The sequence below is a fragment of the Phytophthora infestans genome, genomic scaffold (genome assembly GCF_000142945.1).
Source record: "Phytophthora infestans T30-4 supercont1.3 genomic scaffold, whole genome shotgun sequence".
In the NCBI taxonomy this organism is placed as follows: Eukaryota; Oomycota; class Peronosporomycetes; order Peronosporales; family Peronosporaceae; genus Phytophthora; species Phytophthora infestans.
This window is the reverse complement of record NW_003303756.1, coordinates 612,711-629,960: the sequence shown is the minus strand read 5'-3', so window position 1 is coordinate 629,960 and position 17,250 is coordinate 612,711. Positions and strand designations below refer to the sequence as shown.

Below are 17,250 nucleotides of genomic sequence, written 5' to 3'. Positions count from 1 at the left end.
ACGTAGGTCATGTCTTAAATAAATTATTTTACTGAGAAATAGCTTTTTATATTTGTGTGTATCTATTTTGGGCATCCCCATTTTCGTGTCCCTCAGTCAAAAAAAATGCGAATATGACAGTTCTACATGAAACAGCTTTTGTGTCAAGTAAGGGCTACTCATGGCTTGCTATTTGTACCAGTATACCTGTGAGGGCGATGGCACCGCGAATTAATCCTGACCCATGGCTACACCGGGTTTTGGGGCTTTGGCCCATTTAGTATTTGTAGGCAACCCGTTCATTATGAGCTCCGACCTTCGGGCAAAAAAAAACTTTAATCATACACGAACTGACACCCCATATGCAGTATAACATACCGGTACTGTCAATATCGATCATTTCAAAATATACGCTCGACGCTATTTGGCAGACCTGTGGTAACCCATACACGTGTTGACATTTCCCTGGAATCTATCATATTTTCCGTTTTTATCACGTGCCTATTTACAGTACTACAGTACAAGATATCCGATATTCTCTTTCTGTCAGCCCATAGACATTTCGCTCGATGTCATTTACAGGGGTGCCAAGGTAGGAGCACCCATCAATGCGAACTCACTTGAGGCCCGTTTCTCCACCTTAGCCGTATAGTCTTGAGTCCTGTAGTCGTAAGCGAGGCCGCCATGGTACGTGACGTCAATACCATTTACCTCCTTGTCTTCATCCACACGAAGGCCAATTGTGATCTTGAGCAAGAACAGAATAATCATGGTCACTACAAACGAGTAGGCAGCAGCGACGCACTGCGAGATCAATTGGTGGAGGAACTGCTCAGGGTTTCCGTAAAAGGCACCACCATCGATGTTCGGGTTCACATCCGACGTTGCAAACAAACCCGTCAGCAAGCCACCCATAACGCCAACACAGCCGTGAATAGCGAAGGAGTCGAGGGTATCGTCGTAGCGCAAATAGTTCTTCATCTGGATAGCAGCGAAGCCCGTTGCAGCACCTATCATGCCGAACACTATGGATGCCCAAGGGTACACGTAGCCACAGGCCGGAGTGATCGCAACCAAACCGGCCACCGCACCACTAGCAGCTCCGCAGGGATCAAACTTCTTGTACAAAGCATATTCGAGTCCAACCCACGTCAGGAATCCCGCACTGGATCCCAAGTGGGTGTTGATAGCAGCCGTGGCAGCAATGCCATCGGCCGCACCGGAGGATCCGGCATTGAAGCCGAACCAGCCGAACCACAGAAGCGTGACTCCGATCATTACTAGCGGTACATTGTGCGGCTTCACAGGTTCACTGTGGTTGTATCTCTTTCCAACCATCAAAGCGGCAGCGAGGGCTCCAAACCCACTCGAAATGTGAATCACTGTGCCACCGGCGAAGTCGAGGGATCCCATCTTAGCCTCCCAGCCCATAGCGGTGATCGCCCACGAACTATCAAGTTTCATCGACCACATCCAGTGGGCCAACGGGTCGTACACTAGCGACGTCCAGAGCAGGATGAAGATCAGGAAGGAGTTGTACTTCATTCGACCGACGATTCCTCCGCTCAGTAGAGCGGGTGAGATCATGGCGAACTGGGTCTGGAAGAAGGCGAACAAGATGTGCGGGACCTCAGTAGCGTATGTGCCACTCGGTGTCTGGCCAACGTTGTCGTATCCGGTCCACGTGAACATGCCGTTCGACCCAAAAGCCACAGAATAGCCGAACGCCCAGAACTGGACAGACACCAGAGCCATGCTGACGAACGACATCATGATGGTGTTGGAGGCCATTTCCTCACCCGCCAGGCCGGCGTAGAAGAAGGCGACTCCAGGAGTCATGATCATCACCAGAGCGCTGGCCATTAGCATCCATGCTGTGTTGCCCGAGTCGACTGCTCGACCGTAGTCGGTCTCAGCTTTTTGGCCTCGACCGGTGTAGTTGACACACTCGCCGGTGGTCTTGTCCAAGTACTGCGACGTTAGGCACGTAACAGTTGAGCCGGAACCGCTCTGCGCTGTTGTGGTGGAGACGAGGCCAACAACAAGTGCCGTGAGCAGCAGCACCCGCGTGGACAAGTTCATCGTTCTTGAATCCAGAGCCTTAAAACCTTGCGAGCAAATTCCGAAATGAACAATCGAAATCGGTGCTTCTGGACGATGATGTCCGTTTAGCAGTGTAGAACGCTACACACACTTGCACGCTAACATTGTCTACGTGGTGCCTTGAAACGTCGTACATGTATTGTACGTTTGTACATGTACAGTGATTGCGCTCGGATCAAGTGATTTGGATGATCTCTTTCGGATCGGCTTGTTAATTTCGGCGCCACGAGTTGGCAAAGCAGTATTGACAAACACAAGTCCGCATGGAGTCCGCATGGGTTCGACGGATGGACACCCAGCGACTCTACATCAAAGCTGTGTTTATCTTATTAACTTAATTAAGAGCAGTACCGGTACTTGGTCGTGAACTCCATAATGAAGAGTTTTTTTTTTCGTGGGCAATCTTCCGGTGCGATGTTGTACAGTAAGCTTACATGAACTGCGAGCTGGGTCAACGCACCTTGACGAATCCCACGATCCACAGTAAGTTTTCGTCGTCAAACGCGCAGCTTTCAAGAAAATCTACTCCATGGTGATTTAAGGACGGAGGAGAACTATCGATTTGTACTGCGTAGTAATAGATCTGAGGGTTTCACGCCATAATCCTGTGCAGCCAACACTACGAATGCACTGTGTATTTTGGAATAGATGGGGTTCTAACATAGAGCCCCAAGATTCTACTTCGAAGTACTACAGTAGAATCTAAGGCACATGCCTTAGCTTGGGATCCAGACGTGTCCATAGACAACATAAACACCACATAAACGTTAAAGACCACCTTGTACCTTTCTTTTATTCTACCGCTTGCCACTTAATCTAGCACTCTTCTCTCGATATTGTTGATCAAAGGGCTTCCTACTGGCTTAAACATTCATAATGGGCTCCTTCTGCACGCTTTCCTCTGTGACGTTCGGTGTCATCATCGAAGCAAAATCGCTCGAAGGTGGGTTGGCAGCCTTCACAGTGGGGCCGTTGTGGTCCTGGGCACTGTAGTCGTAGGCGAGACCACCGTGGTACGACACGTCAATGCCGTTCACCTCCTTGTCCTCATCAACACGGAGGCCGATCGTGAGTTTCAACACATAGAGAATGATGATGGTCACCACGAACGAGTAGGCCGCAGCCACGCACTGCGAGACCAACTGGTGCACGAACAGCATTCCGTGGCCGTAGAACGCTCCACCTTCGATGTTTGGGTTCACCTCGGACGTCGCAAACAGACCAGTCATGAGACCGCCCATGACACCGGCACAGCCGTGGATGCCGAACGAGTCCAGCGTGTCATCATAGCGCAGGTGGTTCTTCATGTGCACGGCGCCAAAGCCTGTAATTGCTCCCACCACGCCGAAGATAACCGATGCCCAAGGGTACACGTACCCACAGGCCGGAGTGATGGCGACCAAACCGGAAACGGCCCCACTAGCAGCTCCACAGGGGTCGAATTTCTTGTACATGGCAAACTCCAGCCCGACCCAAGTGAGGAAGCCCGCACTAGCACCAAGGTGGGTGTTAATCGCAGCAGTAGCAGCAATTCCATCGGCCGCACCCGACGAGCCGCCGTTGAAGCCGAACCAGCCGAACCACAGCAACGTGGCGCCAATCATAACCAGTGGCACATTGTGCGGCTTGACGGGGTCTCCGTGGTTGTATCTCTTGCCAACCATCAGAGCGGCAGCGAGGGCTCCGAATCCACTGGAAATGTGGATCACAGTGCCGCCGGCGAAGTCGAGGGATCCCATCTTGCCTTCCCAGCCCATGGCGGTGATCTCCCACGAGCCGTCAAGCTTCATCGACCACATCCAGCGAGCCAAGGGGTCGTACACGAGTGACGTCCACAGAAGGATGAAGAGCAAGTACGAACCGAATTTCATGCGACCCACGATGCCTCCGCTCAGCAGAGCCGGCGTCAGGGTGGCGAACTGGGTCTGGAAGAAGGCGAACAAGATGTGCGGGATGCCCGTGCCGTAGGTGCCGCTAGGGACCTCGCGGACGTTGTTGTAGCCGGCCCAGCCGAAGATGCCGTGCGAGCTGAAGGCGGCCGAATAGCCGAAAGCCCAAAACTGGATGGACACCAGAGCCATGCTGACGAAGGACATCATCATGGTATTGGACGCCATGTCCTCGCCAGCGAGACCGGCGTAGAAGAAGGCCACACCGGGCGTCATGATCATGACGAGCGCGCCAGATGCAAGCATCCAGGCTGTGTTACCCGAGTCGACGGCGGTGTCGAAGTCCGTGCTGGCCTTCACGCCCTGATTCTCATAGTTGACACATTCGCTCGTGTCCGTGTTCAAGTACTGGGACACCAGACACGTGACGGCGCCTGAGCCGCTCTGAGCAACGGCGGGGGCGACCAGTAGGGATAGAGACGCGAACAGCGCCAGCCGAGTCGACCAGTTCATCTTGTACAACGTTGAATTGAGGCCTTGGGCGAAAAAATCCGAAGTGACAGTGCAGAGGTGACACACGAGGTGAAGGACCGAAGCGACAGGGAGAGTGTAGGTTTGTGAAGGTGTGGGACTGTGGTCCTCCTGATAGAGATGAGAGCTGTCCGTGTTGCAGTCTGCCCGAGGATACATGTACATGTATTAAAACACCGACATTAAGCGTCTCAGCCGGGCTGGCTCTGGCCTACATGTAAACGTCGCGCACCAATTGTGGCGAGAGGACCAAGAAGCGCTTTGCAGGAGAATGAACGAGGTTGGGCGCTCGCAAAATTGTATAGCGCGCTGGATTTCTGCCTGGAAAACGTTTGGCTCATGTTGAAGAGGCAAAGAAAGAGCAGTGGACGAAGCCGTGTTTTTAGGAGACAAAGCCGGTTCATTCTATCGACGTCGCTGCGCGTCACTCCTTAAACCCTTGAGTAGTTCCCCAACATCTTCAAGTAAAATCGTTTACCTCGTATTCAGGATGAGTTTAAGTGACATCGGACTGCAAGGCTTGTGCACTTTCAGTAAGTCGTACTGCCATATTTGGTGCCCATGCGCTCGAAGACTCTTGACTTGATCGTCATCCTGACTAAAAGGCATCTAATTCCCAAAATTACCAGAAAAATTAGCTGTTGTCATTGCATTCCTCACCCCAAATACATGTACCGGTAGCCTTGAAACACATCACTTCTCTGTGCGAGAAGTAAAATGCAGCGCGTAGAGAGTTTAATCGCAGCTTACCCAACCGGGACTTTGTGGGAATGATGCCCCGGCGTCAAACTAGGTGCCGCTCCTGCATAATGTGATACTCCCTCCGTTTAAGATTACTTGACCAAATTAAAGCGTAAATGGAGTATTATCATTTGTAGCAGAGGTAGCTAGCGTACCGCCAGGTGAGAACAGCACTCTAGCAAAAGCCTCCAGCTCCAGCAGGTAGGAGTGCTTGTTGCTTCTGCCTACACCTAAGTCAATACTAAGCCATATTTAGCGCTACTTGGCTCTTTCGCAAGCTATGCTACAGCATTAGCGGCCCGCTCATAGCGGGTCCATCGTCTACAGAGCCAGGCTTGAATCGCCAGTACCAGCGAGACGCAAGCACAGCGAGGCGAACCACTGCCAGTTTCTGGTAAGATCTAACATGCGATACCTTAGTGAATACTTATTGATCATAATCGTAAGCGTTGATCCAATTGCCAATCGTTTTTTTTTTTCACTTTTGTTGTACACGCGGGCGAGCTCTTGGCGCAAGAAGCCTAGATGGTACATGTAGAACCCATATAAACTGTGAATTTGGGTGCGCATGCTGCTTTGCTACAGCTTCCTCCATCCTACGCAGCTAAGCTAGCTTCGACAAACGAGCAGCATGAGTTTAGTAACAGAGCCCTCCATACTGCATAAGCCAGTAAGTAGCAAGCCGCAAAGCTAATGGAGGTCGTAGTTAACTGAGTAGAAGCTAACGGATGGGGTTCTTGTGGCTCGTGCTAGCATGCAGAGTATGACGCTGTCAGATAATGCTATCAGGGAAATTACATTAGCAGCGTCCACGTGCCGCGTCGATCTTCCGGCAGAAAGTGCTTTAACTTTGGTAAGCGTTTATTTTGACGAATACAGAAGTCCCTCAAAGTAAGCGTAGGGGGGACCGAGACACGATCTTAGAGGGTGAATAAACAGATGTTTAAAAAGTACTGATATTTAGTTAAGAAGCGAGGCGATCTTGCTCCTGTCACAGAATGCCTGCGTGCCGCTAGCAGTTCTGAATGGTTTTGGGTGAGATCTCGTCGTAGGCCACCTTACTCCAACAAAGAGCGGTGTAGATATCTAGAGCCAGTGTCAGCCGATGTTTGGGGTCTTTGCGTCCAGAGATCACCTTCCTCTGCGTGAGAGTGTACTTAGCCTCGCTCCGAAAGAAGAACGAGGTCTCATCCATGTTGCAGATCTCGGACCGGGCGTACGAGTCCGTCAGCTTTCGTAGTTTCACACGTCCGGCTTCAGCTGCCTCTTGGTCAACTGACGCAGCTTCGCCGTGCTTCCGCTTCTTGGAGATTCCGTGACGCTCTTGCAATCTATACAGCCAGCCCTTAGAGAGCTTCAACGTGGTGTTCTCGCCATACGCGTTCACGCGAAGAGCAATGGCCTTTATTACCTTGCCTGTGATAGACTCCACCTTGCCGTCCATTGCCTTAAAGACCTTCATAATGCGAGCGTCCGTCTCCTGGATGTGGGGGCTGACGAGCTGCTTGCGCTCTAGTAGACAGGGCTCCATAGCGGCCCACTTAGACTCCCCAGCGATAACATTGCGAGCGGCATCGCGTGAAAGAGATTTTTCCAGCTTGAACGCACGGGTTGCCCACGCTGCGAGCTGTGTTGGACAGTTTGCCTTTGGCGCGCATATCCTTCGCATACTTGCACATGAAACAGTTTTACTTATGAGAGCCCCGGGGTCCGGATGGGCCCCGGGGTCCCGCCAATTGTCTCACATAGCGATCTTCTGCTCCATATTAAGGCGGATCCGGCGCAGCATGGGGCTGGCGGTCATGGTCGCTTGGAAGAGTGATAGTGAGCATGGAGGGAGGCGTACGAAGCGGGAGCATGAGTTACCTCGTACATTTAATCTCCATTCTTAGTCTTTTAATGGTTTAGTTAGCGAAGAGACCGGACCGGTCTGAAGATGATGGAGATTTTTCCCGCCGACTGCAGCTCATCCAAAATCAGTGCATTTTTGTGATTGGCCAGTTGAACCTGTATGTACCGTAGCAGATATGGCGGGGTATTACGTAAGTAGGTGACGCTTACTTTGAGGGACTTCTGTAGATGATCTATTTGTGTCCAATCATGTTGATTTCTCAGCTGATAGAGTGACTTGGCCTATCACTTCAGTCGGAAATTGGGCATCTCTAGAATGTGGTTATCTGTTTAAGAAGGTAATGTGATTTAAGCGAGGGTGTCATTTTCCATTATCAGAAAGATTATTTCTTTCAGGAGCTCACAGCCGCAACCCCCCCAGCGAACCCCCCCCCTCCCATCGGGCTCTCGCCGTGGCTGTAAGTGAGCTGATGCGGCTGTTTTTTTTTCATACGTATTAGCTTGTACACACAGTATCAGCCAATCTACCAGCACTTCTAGTAGAGGGTCTCTACAATAAAATGCTTTAAGATGTACACGTTTGACTTTCAGGACCGGACAGACAGGGGTATGCAAAAATTGACTGGAGTTGTTGGATTCCCAAGATTGTCAATCACAATCTTAGATTTCCTTCTAGGTCCTAGAGCCTATTTGTGCTTCTAGAGCCAATCATCCACGGAAGAATAGCGTTCCGCCAGCCAAACGCTCGAAACCGAGCCTACGAGCGAATACCCAATATGCTTTGGCGCCATTTTTGTCGGCACACTTGTTGTAAGAGAGAGAGCTGGAGTTTGCTGTGTGGTCATTATCCAATTTGTCACATACTTGCAAAGTCAGCGACCAGCAGCACACCATGAAGAGCGCCGAGATCGTCAAGATACTCTACAAGGACCCCACACCTACCGAGCGCACGTGCACAATCTGCAGCGAAGTCGTCAAGCAAAAGAAGTAGGCCGGCTACAAGAATCTCATCACGCACCTGAGAAGTCATCACGATGGGCTTGAATCCGTCGCTGAGGAATGCATGAAAAAGAACTGCCAGCCAATTAGCACGATGTTTGTCCACAAGGACGCTGCCGACACGTACGGGTGGATAAAGCTGGTTGATTTGAAGAATGTTCCCTCGTGGAGGACCCCATCATTCGCTCATCTATTCGCTACAAGTCGATGGCACGGATGACTTTGTTGAAGAGACTGACGGCATTGGTAGAGGTCTTAGATCTCAAAATTGCCAGCGAGCTTTCTGGTGAAAAATATGCTCTGGTTTTTTTACGGATTCTGCAGTACATGCCATCGCAATTTTTGCCGCCACCAGAAAGGGCCTTCGATTTATGGCCTTTTCGCCTTTTCAAGACGAAATTTGAATGACTGCCGCTGAGCTTATTGACTTTTTGGATATGGTTCTATCCCAGTACGGTATGCATCTCTCGGACATGATCGCTATTGTCGCTGACAATATGGAGACCAACAAAGCCATTTCTCGGAGGGTTGAAGTGCCTTTCATTGGTTGTACAGCTCATCACTTTAAGCTCGCTGTACGTAAGCGCATTGCACCTCATATGCAGCTCATAAAAAAAAGTGAGTGGTTTGATGAAAAAGCTCAAAACGGAAACGAAACGTAACGCATCGCCAAACCCAAGAAACATGGATGCGATTATAAACCTGTGCCCTCACACGAGCTAGGGTGGAGCGACTGCTACCGGATGTTGCAACGTTTTGAGGATTTTCGACCCTATCTGTACCACTTTCGAGATGATTGCACTGTTGATCATGATCTCACGTTAGCGAGGACGATTTTCGCCGCGTCGCATTTGTTGATCTGATTTCGTCGCTAAGTGAGCAGAGACAGATAGCTAGCCTCCTGATGGGATAACCGCGTTCGATGTAACTACCGGCAAGCTTCAGGGCAACGACATAACTGTAATCACTGCTCGAGATACATTTGACATTGTGCTAGACGACTACGGCGACATGGAGAAGTATCTCGCTCCCGATGCAGATATTGTCGAGTCACCAGCATTCGAAAGCGGACTAGCTATAGTTCAAGCTAGTGTAGAGTCGTTATTGCTAAGAAACGAGCGTAAAGCTTTGCATCGTCTATCTGTCCACTTTCCGCTACAATGACAGCCAGCTGCTGTCGCAGCGGCTACTCCAAGGTCGAAACGTAAGCGTGCCGCCGAGGATCTGGATGAAAAGCTTAAGAAAAGATCACGCACACGCACAGGACCACAGTCGAAATTCAATGACGCGAACTTGATTCCTGCAACGTCCGTAGTTGCTGAGCGCTTTTTTTACAGTCAAAAGTACCGTCGGGTATTTGAGGAAGCGCATGAGCCACGAAAATCTCGAGGTGATCATGTACTTGAAGCTGAACTGGGACTTAGTGCCATTTGCAGACGTGTCGAAGGCCACTGAGCGAGCTAAAACCATCAACGACGCAGAGGTAGTGTAGATAACGACAATAGATTGCAATATCTAGCTTGAAGATTGACAAGATTGCAATCATTGATTGTTCTGAAGCTGAGCCGGCAGTCAATAAACAACCTTTATTTACACACCTCTGCCGGACAGAACCCGATGAGGTGCGGAGCAGACCTATTTGAACAGTTTCACGTAACTTGCTGTTTGCTTTCGCTTGGTAAACTTGAAACAGTTTGTGTAGGTGGACACATGATTTGGCCAGGTGCGCTACGAAAAACTACGTACGGTGGTGGCCCGTATCGTTTATTTTGCGCAGAGTGCCGTGAGAAATGACGACTGTGAGGCCTATTAATACGTGCCGAAGCGGTTCATGGCATAAATTGAGTAGAGTGGTGTGCGGTCTGATAGCCACAAAAACTAGGTAGTTTGTATTATTCGCAAGTGCGACTCACAACGAAGCTTGAAACGGTACATACAAAACCGGCAACGCAAACGTTGGCAATTCATAGCCGCTCCATAGTAAACAGTGGCAATTTATATCCAATAAAATTAAATAAACATAAAAATATCCAATCATCGTAAAAGTTGAATGATTATGGTAAGATCAGCTCGTCACCTACTTTAAGAATAAGTGTGAGGTGTATTGTGTTACCCGCCCATACGTGTATGTGCCTGAGCTCTAGTACCCATTCCCAACTTGCATGGAATGCCCGGTCAGGTTGTACCTACTCAGCCTGTACCTGCTGAAGCCTCCTTTCGCATTCTTATCGTAATCCTTCTGCCTCTCCCTCGGTGTTCCTTCCTCTTTGCCATTCCTGAACGTCTCCCGTTGCCCAGTGCTCCACCTTTAGCCGCAGCTCGTGACCTTGCTCTTCTTCGCTAGCCCCATAAATCACACTCTTGCCTGTGTCCATAGCGTAGTTCGCTAGCCAGTCCGCTGCTTTATTGTATTTCCGATAGTGGTGCTTCCACACTGTCATCTGCCCTTGGTCTGCTAGCTTCTGGCGATCCTGTACCAAGACTTCAGCCGCTTCGCTTTTGGCTCCTTGCGCCTCTGCATGAGCCCAAGGATCATTGCGCTGTCCCCCACCACCTGCACTCCTCTCCAATTGCGCGCCACGGCTTCCGCCAACAATCTCTGCAATCCCGTAAATTTCGCCACATTGTTCGTCATGCTTCTGCTGCTTAGACATGTAGCTGCGGCCCACGCCACCCTGGGGCGTTCGTCTCTTCTCGTCCATTCAACGATCAAACTTCCGCTCCCTCCTGGCCCTGGATTCCCTCGTGACCCTCCGTCAAAGAAGCCCAGTCGGACTGTTTCGTCTTGTCCGCATCCCCCGCTGTCGCCCCTGTGTGAGCCTGCTAATTTGCTTCTGATCCTCTCCGTCACCATGAGCTTCGCGTACGATGTCGCGGTTAACGGGAACAAGCTTGCCTTATAGCGCAGTACCGTGTCTTGCAGGATTGTCGTCATGTCGCTCTCTACCGTCCGTCTTGCGTTCTGGTCTGGGTAGACCTCTGACACCTTCCATCTCCACAATGCTGTGATAGTTGCCACACATCCCATTGTCCAGAGTGTCGTTGCTACCTCGTGGATGGCGTCCCATCGATCTTCCTTTTCCTTGTTGCCCCAGTCGATTAGCCATTGAGGGACTTTGCTCATGCTTAAAGAGAAAATGTCTTGGGCCACCTGCTTGTTGGCTTCGCCATTCGCCGTCGTCGCGGCCATCCCCCATACTTCCAACCATTTGTCCCATAGTGCCCTGGCGTCAGGGCACTCCCACATCAAGTGCTCCTGCCCATGCCTTGTGGCATTGGTGCATCAGGTGTGGCGATTAAGGCTGTGGAGAGGCACAGAAAATACGTACAAGTGTCCGGGAGCTCGTCACCTACTTCTTTGTATGGTTTGTTCATTTCTTATTCTGCAAAATGGACGACACTCCCCCAAAGAAGAAAAAGAAGCAGCGAAGCTGTGACGGGGTCACACAGCACCTTGCACATAGAAAGTGCTTAGGTGTATTAACTACCCGAGTGAGCGAGTCCATTTGTTCTCGGCCTCAAAGGGAACGAATTGCTACTTAGAGGAGTAGATGTAAGACTGATGTATTTATAAGTAACTTAGCTTGGATCCTATACAAACTAGAGTTTACCTATAGTGGAGCTAAGTAGTCATGCCCTGACTGGCTCCGAGAGCACCTGGTACTGTGTACCAGGTGTCCACAGTAGTGACATGTCACTCTTTATGTAGCCTGAGATACACTGGGTTGTACCCCGTTACAGAAGCTACATAATTCGCGAAAAGTGGGACGCCGCTCGCAGGATGCAAGAGATTGGGGTGGAGGAGGTAGCCCGTGAGCTGCTATCTGCTCGCGGCACCGCCCACGGGTGGTGGCAGCAGGCTGACAAGATGATGAGATTTAACGGCCACGCTACCTCCAAGACGATGGAGGGGCAGGGACATAAGGAACTGTCCCCCTGCTATCATCATCTTCATGAAGGACAAGCGGCGTGAGGAGCAGGTGAGTATAGAATACAATGTGTGTGTGCTTTTGTACTATCTTTGTCCATAAAATTGTGAGTATTAGGCACTTACAACACTCGGCATAATGAAGTACATGTGACAATTGAGCCTGATTGAGTGACAAACTACATGATGGACAAGAGGAGCGGTCTGCTAGCACTGCAGCGTATGTGCGAACGTCTCGCAAACCGGTATTTTAAAAATTATATATTTGTTTAATATTTGATTGTTTTGGCTGTAGACATGGGTTTACGTCTCAGAACCCCAAACAACGAAGACGAGTACGGTGGACTTGGAGGAAACTCATGCTGAGTTTGCCCTTGCGTTTTGGAGGACCTACGGAGCTTATGGACCGTCAGAAATATTAAACGTTGATGAAACCGCGATTATCTTCAACATGCCGCCCTCACGCATTTGAGCAGGCCGCGGACGGTGGGACGCTGCCCGATTGGCAAACACGTCGAAGCACGCAGGACGGATGACGGCAGCACATACAATTCGCACGGACGGTGGGAAGCTGCCCGATTGGCAAACACGTCGAAGCACGCAGGACGGATGGCGGCAGCACTTACAATTCGCACGGACGGTAAGTTTTTACATATGTTTTATCGAATGCTGTAATTTTTTTATTGATTATTTATTTTTATTTTGCAGAAAAAAGTTACCTATTCTATTCAGCATGCGTGGTAAGCTTGAAGGTCGTATTAAAGCCAACGAGCTCCAGGATTATCCACCCGGGCATTTTTACACTTCCAGGAGAGCGGGAATTCAACGTTAAGAAGCTACTGAAATAATAGGTAGAAGGACCCACTGTCCTGCTTCTTGACAGCTTTGATTGTCACGTTTCAGAAGCCGGACAGCGGGTTGTAGCTGAATAAGCTAATGCCACCGTAGTTCCACTGCGTCCAAACAGTACAGCAACGTGCCAGCCACTGGATGTTGGGGTCATGGGGCCGCTAAAAGCGAAAATGCGGACTAATTGGTCTGGTATAACGGGCGGTACGGCTTCACAAAAGCGAATGTACGCTTCAAGATACATAATAGAAGATACAGACGTAAAACGGGCTGCCAAGTAGGTATGATAGATTATGTCTATGCTTTAGGATCAATTAAACATTAGTGAATCGATGCGTTTGCGTATGGCTGTTTTATTATGAGGGATCAACCAAAAATATGAAACGTAGACCGTACGTAGGCGGGTGTTGGTATGTCCTGCTAGATTTAATGTATTTCGGTGATTTTACTCGTGTGGAGCTGTAAACCTCGAGCTATCGATTGGAAATTATATTTTTAAGGCGATTCATTTGATAATTGTATGCGTTATAATTAAGTAGTATACACGAATTAATCCCATTGGGCTGTACGTACTACTACTCGTAGCACTACCAGGGTAAAGTCATTAATCTTCCGCTATTTTGCTTTTGTCTCAGAGCCATCATTTCGCGATAGCGTGCCACGCGGCATCCCAAGACTAGCGGCGCCTTCTGTACGCCTTGAGAGCTCCCATCCCTAACCACGCCCCTACCTACTGCTCTGCGATGGCGCGGACGCACAAGACGTCGATGATCAAGACGCAGACGGCGAAACAAGCTACGCTCGAAGAAGAGGCACGTCAGAGTGCAAAAATCAGGCGATCAAGCACCCCAGCAGCCCGCACTCTCTCAAAGGTGGTCCTGTCTCCTTCATGAGGCAGAACGCAGCTGATGAAGACGAGGGACATGCTGCACAGAGTGACGTTGCAGAAGCAGCTGCCCCGGAGTACGTGGTAAGTCAAGACAAGGAAGAAGATGATTCGGAGGACAATGGCAATGATATGCTGGTGGACAAAGATCAAGCGATCTCGGCGTCCAAGCACGCTGGCACTCGGAGGACGATGGGCCGCCTTCTTCGAGAGAGCTGAATGCACGCGTGAAAACCACTCGACAGTGTTGCGTCGGCACCTGAAACGTGGAGAAATCCCCCAAACTGCGTCTTGGCACGTGGAGACCCTGAAAAACACACTTACTAGCCAGTAAATACATCGTAATGCGTGTTGGCACATCGTGATGCGTGTCGCCACTCTATACTACTGGACCTACACAACTGGCCGCGCTTCGTGCACGGCAGACTCGTCCATGGCTTCCATACTGCACAAAACCAGCACACCCAAGGCTCCTCAGACTGGAGTCTAGCGTCCAATCAGATTGGCTCCCTTTTCATTCGTTTAAGCACCATGCCTCGGACGCTGCCGTGGCGAGAGCTGGGCTTTGAGCTCGGCCGCGACGAAGCCGACGCCATCCTGGCCACGTTCAAGATCCACAGCACCGACAAGAGCAACACAATGTCCTGTAGCGTATGCCGCGTTGGTGACCACCACAGCATGCGCTATAGGCTACTCAAATGCGAGTCCAGCACCTGCAGCGACCTCACTTGCTCGTGGCGCGGCAAGGTGCTGGACTGCTCTCACTCTGGTGATACCTACCTTGGGCGAGCACTTCACTGGAGCCTCTTCCCCCAAGCGAATTAAGCTTTCCAGACAGCAGAAAGAATACTGCCGAGAGCTCGCGAAGCAAAGGCTCCGACCACTTCGTATCCAGTACGCCATGGCTCGAAACTTCCACATGTCAGCGAGCGACATCCCTCCTCTGGGCAAAGTACAAAATTTCTGCAACTACTACGCGCGTACCGAGCTTGACAACCACGATCGCGTCGACGATCTCACGCAGTGGATTCACTCACACGCGTTCACTGGTACTGAGGACGATAATGAGACTTTTACTTTCGCTTGGGATCTGGACGCAGATGGCAAGCCTGTGGTGGGCGACGGCTCGGACGAAGAACCTTTCGTTGTGGGTGTAGCGACAAAGAACATGGTGAAGAGGCTCTCAGTGCCTCCAGAGAGCTACGTCCTTCATATGGACGCGGCGTTCAAATTAAACACGTCCGACTACCCAGTCTTAGTGGTTGGTATATCGGACCGAGCTCGCAGCTTCCATCTCGTGGCAGTTTTTATCGTCTCGCAGCGGACGCAGCCAATCTACGAGGCGTGTTTGGCTTCTTTAAGCCGCCTGTACTACTGGATTACAACTAAAAGGCTGGCTCCTCGATACGTAATGGGAGACGCAGAGAAGGCGCAGCGGAATGCCATTTTTATGGTATTTCGCGAAGATCCACAGCTTCAGTATCTCATGTGTTTTTTCCACGTAATGACTAACGTGGAAAAGAGGCTGAAGGGATTTCCCTCACATGTAGCAGCAGCACTGGTTCGTGGTCTGTACGACTTGCACTTCGCCCGTGACGAAATATCATTTTCCTGGATGCTGGAGCAGTATTTGCAGACCTGGAGATTGTACCCTTACCTGGTCGACTTCTGTACGTACCTTGACGAACAATGGCTGCGAGGAAACTTTACTATGTGGCAGTGCTTTCGAACTCCCTGTGCGTTTGCTACCACAAACAACCCTGTTGAGCAGTTCAACCGAGTGTTGAAGCGTGACTACACACTGCGACGTCGCCTTAAAATGGGAACTCTGCTTAAGGAGTTACGCGACTGTTGCATGAACGAGTCGCGCAAGCAGCGGGTATTTCGCACCACCCCAGAAGCAGCACCAGCCCTCACTCGTCGCGTGGTGGAACTCGTCCGAGAGAAGCTGCTAGCTCGCAATACTGCTGCTGACGGGATGTTTGGAGATGCTGAGGTGATGCACGTGGTAGCCCATCCTGCAAAGCGTATCGTGGTGGAGGGGGCAAAGCGGTCGACGGAAGAGCAGATAGCGGCTTCGGCCCAAATGGGCGCTAACTACGCGCGTATGGAGGTGCAGGACGAACCTGTTCAACTACGCGCGAGATGGTGTCCATGTAACTATTGCTACAAGTTTGGAACCTGTGTTCATGTTCTTTTTGCCCTCCGGGCATCGGATCGTCTTGATGGAGCTGGGCGGCGGGTGCTTGTGAGTCGACGAACTACTGGCAAGCGCAGTAGCGATACGCTGGGAGGAAGACCTCGTCTTATTGGGCCTGCGCTGTCTCTAGAGTAAAGTATCAGCTCCAGCACATGCGTACGGCTTGGTAGATACTCAGGATCGGGTGCAGTGGTCTTTTAATACGTCTACAGTAACAGTTAGAGCGAGCATTTACATCATAACACTTTTGTTTTCCTCCAGCACCTTCGCCTCGTACACGTAGGTGGCGGAGTAAGGTGCCACACGTCGCTTAAGACCTCCTGATCACAATACAACCGAGGATATAAACTAAAACGAAGTTTTGACTCCAGCATCAGAGTTATTACGTGCATATTCGCAGTTGACACTCACAGGCCTTATACGCGTGGTGATGCCAGTGCTGAGAGCGAGGAACCGATCGTAGTCGAATTTGCGCGCTTGCACAGTGTCCGCTCAAGTAGCAGTAAGATACCTGTTAGGTGTCTGTGTTGCAGAAGCTCATATCGGAAGTGCTGGATCACCGCAAGATGTTCTGCAGCGAAAAATAGACCGAAGTTGATGCCAAAATCAAACGTGTATTATGAGAACCTACACTCCTACTACTCTTCTTGCCAGCACTCGTCACAAGCACACTTAAACCACACTTCATCACCGTAGTTCACCGTTATCTCAGTGCCTGCCTTCACAGCCTTCTTCATTACGACAAGGATCTTAACGTTGCGTCCGTTGCGCATTTCAATGAAATCCGCGTTTGGTACACAGGAATGCGAGAGGAATCGCATCATCGAACCACACTTGCCAGCTTCGATGTACACGTACTTCTTGGTTGTAGACTTCGTGTAGTACAGCATCGTGTAGCCGCTGTTGTACTTCTTTGCCACCTCTGGCTGACCCTCAATCTGCGCCTCGTGCGCACGTAGCTGACCCACATACTCGCCCAAGATGTCCCCGACGTCCAAAAAAGCAGTAGTATACACTCCTAAACCAACACGAGCGGTTTCAAAAAGCTTCAGCGTCGCTCGGTTCCTTGGCGCATTACTGCACAATGCATCTAGCCGACAACATTTCGATGTGCAGTAGATGGAGGACTGTGCGTTCTCGCAGGTGTCGAAGAAACAGTCGCCAACGCAGCTACAGGGATCGAAGTCTCCGACGTGAGGGAACTGCAGTCCTTCAGGAATTCGACACTCATTAATCTCGTCCACTCCGTTCGGCCACTTAACTGTCACTGCAGGCGCCAGCGATACCTCAGCCG

General features: G+C 50.5%; 3 protein-coding genes across 3 annotated transcripts; 1 reads left to right on the top strand and 2 right to left on the bottom strand.

Annotated features, from left to right (window-relative positions):
* Positions 1 to 555: 555 nt before the first annotated feature.
* On the bottom strand, positions 556 to 2,061 carry PITG_02175 (Ammonium Transporter (Amt) Family; the record flags this gene model as incomplete). The annotated part of the gene is made up of 1 exon (XM_002907091.1): positions 556 to 2,061. The coding sequence occupies one exon, from the start codon at positions 2,059 to 2,061 to the stop codon at positions 556 to 558; it is 1,506 nt and encodes a 501-aa protein (XP_002907137.1).
* An 884-nt stretch (positions 2,062 to 2,945) lies between these two features.
* On the bottom strand, positions 2,946 to 4,484 carry PITG_02174 (Ammonium Transporter (Amt) Family; the record flags this gene model as incomplete). Its single annotated transcript, XM_002907090.1, has 1 exon — positions 2,946 to 4,484. The coding sequence occupies one exon, from the start codon at positions 4,482 to 4,484 to the stop codon at positions 2,946 to 2,948; it is 1,539 nt and encodes a 512-aa protein (XP_002907136.1).
* Positions 4,485 to 11,874: 7,390 nt separating this feature from the next.
* On the top strand, positions 11,875 to 13,151 carry PITG_02172 (uncharacterized protein; the record flags this gene model as incomplete). The annotated part of the gene is made up of 3 exons (XM_002907089.1): positions 11,875 to 12,062; positions 12,498 to 12,661; positions 12,970 to 13,151. 3 exons carry the CDS (start codon positions 11,875 to 11,877, stop codon positions 13,149 to 13,151), a joined length of 534 nt encoding a protein of 177 aa, XP_002907135.1.
* Positions 13,152 to 17,250: the final 4,099 nt, after the last annotated feature.